General features: G+C 26.2%; 1 protein-coding gene across 1 annotated transcript in view; it reads left to right on the forward strand.

The window, feature by feature from the left end:
* The window catches only part of LOC111628659 (ATP-dependent DNA helicase Q4-like), a 43,281-nt gene that overhangs the window by 11,777 nt on the left and 27,575 nt on the right, over positions 1-3,929 (forward strand). Inside the window, exons 6-12 of the mRNA XM_023372487.1 lie at positions 467-687; positions 786-905; positions 988-1,116; positions 1,196-1,207; positions 2,253-2,372; positions 2,455-2,583; positions 2,663-2,755. Coding sequence (XP_023228255.1) covers positions 467-687; positions 786-905; positions 988-1,116; positions 1,196-1,207; positions 2,253-2,372; positions 2,455-2,583; positions 2,663-2,755 — 824 coding nt within the window. The remainder of the gene's footprint in view (positions 1-466; positions 688-785; positions 906-987; positions 1,117-1,195; positions 1,208-2,252; positions 2,373-2,454; positions 2,584-2,662; positions 2,756-3,929) is intronic.

Genomic DNA, 3,929 nt, shown 5'->3' on the forward strand with positions numbered 1-3,929 from the left:
TCGTAAACGTCACAGTATTATCGCTGAGATGGAAACAATGTTAAAATTATGGTGTAATAATCAAGTAAATGTGAAAAATTGTAAAATAATATAGGCCTAATTTGTTATACATATGTATTATCTAAGATTTTATTAAACATTTTTTTCTAAATTATTGTTATCTTTAGTCTCCGGCCCCAAATAAAAATTAATTGTATGTATTTATATGCGAAATTATACCCCGACTTACGCGAATTCAACTTACGCGGTTACCGCTCGGTCCCACCTATCGTGTAAGTTCGGGGTATTACTGTATTATTATAAGAACTTTAGATTTATATTTTTTTATTTTGTTGTTGACACATTTCTTAAGTTTTTATTCATAAAATTTTGTTTTATGGTTTATTAAGTTTAAATTAAGTATTAATTTAAGCATTCTTCAAATTTATTAAATTCTTTTAAAGTGGATTTTATATTTTTATTGCAGAAAATTATCAACAGGTACAATTAATGAAAATTATATTAAAATCAATATTAAAAAGAAGAAATTTGTCAGAGGATATAAACATTTTTCAATTAAACAGTATAAAAAAGTAAAATGGAAAAATATTAAAAAGCAAAAAGAAGGAAACTATTCTGTATCTTCATCAACATGTTTTAATTGCAATAGAAAAGGCCATTGGTCAAGAAATTGTCCAGAAAGAAAAGGTAGAAAATAAAATTTGCATATTAATATAAGTTAAATATTTATAGTAATTTATTGATTTATATGTTTAATTTGAAATCTTTTTAAAATGAAATTTTAGATACATTTCTTGAAGAAATGACCTTAAGTGGTGATTTACCTCTTCCCACACTACAAGAAGCAAAAGACTTAGCTCAAGGGTTTAAAACATCTACATCAATAACTCGGATTATGCCTAAAGGTATGTTGTTACTTAAAACTCTACATGCATACTTTAATTTGAATGAATTTGATTTGTTTTAACAAAGATTAATGCTTCTTAGAAACAACATTGATACAGATTGAATCTATATTGAATAAAACTGACACTGATAGTACTGAATTAAATAATCTATTAATGCCTCAACAGACTGTTAGTCCTGTTTTTAATCTTCTCAACGGAAAAGTCATAAGTATGATAAATTAATACTTACTTATAAATTTAAATTTTTAATATAAAGTATGCTGATTTAATATTATTAAAATGTTTAGAGACTCCCAATTGTNGAATATTTTCAGATTGTTTTAGTCTAGATATTTTCATTTCCATCTCAACTTAAAATTTACAAAAAGTAATTATCTTCATATTTTATTCTTTTTCACATTTTGGGAACACAAGAAAAGCTCATGGCAAAGTTGACCTTTATCTTAGGCTCTCATCTGCCTCGGTATTCAACTCATTAATTTTTGTAGTGTTTTTTCTACTTTTGTGAATTTTAAGTATATTTACCATCCTGGATTTTTTAATCAATCCATCTTTGTTAGTTTAAATGTTTTAAATATGTTATACACAGAAATAAGAATTTAATTTTTTCAATTATTTAAAAATAATTATTTTATAAATCTGCTGAAGGAAGTATGATTTCACTATCTAAGTTAAGCATATTTTCTAGAAAAGAATTAGAATTAATTTTTTATGCTAAAATTATCTGTTTATTCTTTCTTTTGTATATTTGCTATCAACAATACAAACAAAACTGAACATTAGTAAAGTAATTGTAAAAACAATTCATAAATTTAATGATTTATTCTTAGAAAAAAGCTTTTCAAAAATAATGTCCACAAAAACAAGACCAACAACTTTTGAAACAAAACTAAAAACATTTATTATCTAGCAGAAAATACAAAAATAGTTAAAAATTTTAAATATAAAATTAATAAATTTACAGTTAAATATTAAAATAAATGTAAATTACTATGGGAATGATTATTCTTATGTCTAATGTTTAGTTTTGACAGAATTTGAATTTTGTTAATTTTGTATTTGATACATTTAATTAATTTTTATTTACAGTAATATCCTACTTATGCGAACTCGTAGTTACGCGATTTTCAAATCTCGTTGATTCGTCTTTTGTTTGAGCGCCACGCAACCCTTGATTATTCACTCCCCCCACACTATTGTTCAGCTTACATGTTTGGATGTGTCGCGCGGAATCCACACATAGCTACAATTTATTTTGTGTTATTTATTTCTGTGTTTGTTATATCTACGGAGACTTGAGNATTTATATGTTTAATTTGAAATCTTTTTAAAATGAAATTTTAGATACATTCCTTGAAGAAATGACCTTAAGTGGTGATTTACCTCTTCCCACACTACAAGAAGCAAAAGACTTAGCTCAAGGGTTTAAAACATCTACATCAATAACTCGGATTATGCCTAAAGGTATGTTGTTACTTAAAACTCTACATGCATACTTTAATTTGAATGAATTTGATTTGTTTTAACAAAGATTAATGCTTCTTAGAAACAACATTGATACAGATTGAATCTATATTGAATAAAACTGACACTGATAGTACTGAATTAAATAATCTATTAATGCCTCAACAGACTGTTAGTCCTGTTTTTAATCTTCTCAACGGAAAAGTCATAAGTATGATAAATTAATACTTACTTATAAATTTAAATTTTTAATATAAAGTATGCTGATTTAATATTATTAAAATGTTTAGAGACTCCCAATTGTGTTTTTCAAGCATTGCATAAAATGGGACATTCCATTTTCCGATCTGGTCAAGAAGAAGCAATAATGAGAATATTAAGTGGTAATTTACTGATATAGTTTTAATTTTAATATAATTATTATCTAATCGAGCTGCAATTTGAAAAATCTGTAGATCTATAAATTCCCACTGTCGGCTGTCTGTCTTTCCTTAATCTTGAGATCAGAATTATATAGATGAAAGCCAAGACCAGATAAGGAAAGATTAGAGGCAGGATGCCCTGACCAACTATATATAAACTTCTGGTGAAAACAGGAAATCACATTATTTCAATTCAAAAATTTTCCCCTGAAAGCAGTTAGATGACCTGCATGACTATTGCTAATGGAAAAGTATGATGTACACTAATTTGAGGTGGAGAGCATATATTTTAAATTTAAAAATTATTAAAAATTTGAGTAAAAATTGCAACCTGGCATTGTGACAATGTCACAATAAACAATTGCTCATTATAACTGTAATTAGTTTTTAAATATTAATTAAGTGACTATTTAAATATTTAAAGTGGAAATGCAAAAACAGTAAGCTTTCTGAAGCCTCAGTTTTTAAAATATTATTAATTGTAATCCTAATTAATAGAAATTTACATAGTTTATAAATCAAAAATATTAAATTCCTGTCAAGAAAATACTGTATTTACTCATGTATAAGACGACCTTGCATATAGGACGAGGTGTGACTTTAAAGATCAAACTAAAGAAAATTAGATTTATTAATACAATTCTTCTTTTATTTCATTTAATCACAAGTAAAATATCAAATGAATGTAAATGCACACATTGTCCTGCAAAAATTACTGGCATTTCAACTTTAAGGAAAAATCTTATAAAATCAACAACATAATTTGTTCATGTAAAGCTGGACAATTGGGAACCTTTTTTTGCCAATTCTTAACAATCAAATCCACTTTCCATCGATTACACTTATGAGTTTCTCCAAATTTTGATTTTCGAATAATCATCTGTTTTCACATGGGAATGAATTAAAACTTATATCGGGCTTCCGTGTGATTTTGGAATTTCAATCTGATCTGGAATTAAATTCAAAAGCTTTGCTTTTCCTATTGCTATTCATCTTTACTCCTGACAATATACAAGAACAATTCAAACAAACCAGATAATATACTTATGTTTTTAACTACAAGAGGGTAAGCATCTGATAAAAAAAATGCAAATACAGGGTTCACAAAAATTATTTGCAAAAACATAAAAAATCT

Source organism: Centruroides sculpturatus, unplaced genomic scaffold (genome assembly GCF_000671375.1).
Source record: "Centruroides sculpturatus isolate CEXI.00-Female unplaced genomic scaffold, Cexi_2.0 scaffold406, whole genome shotgun sequence".
Classification (NCBI taxonomy): domain Eukaryota; kingdom Metazoa; phylum Arthropoda; class Arachnida; order Scorpiones; family Buthidae; genus Centruroides; species Centruroides sculpturatus.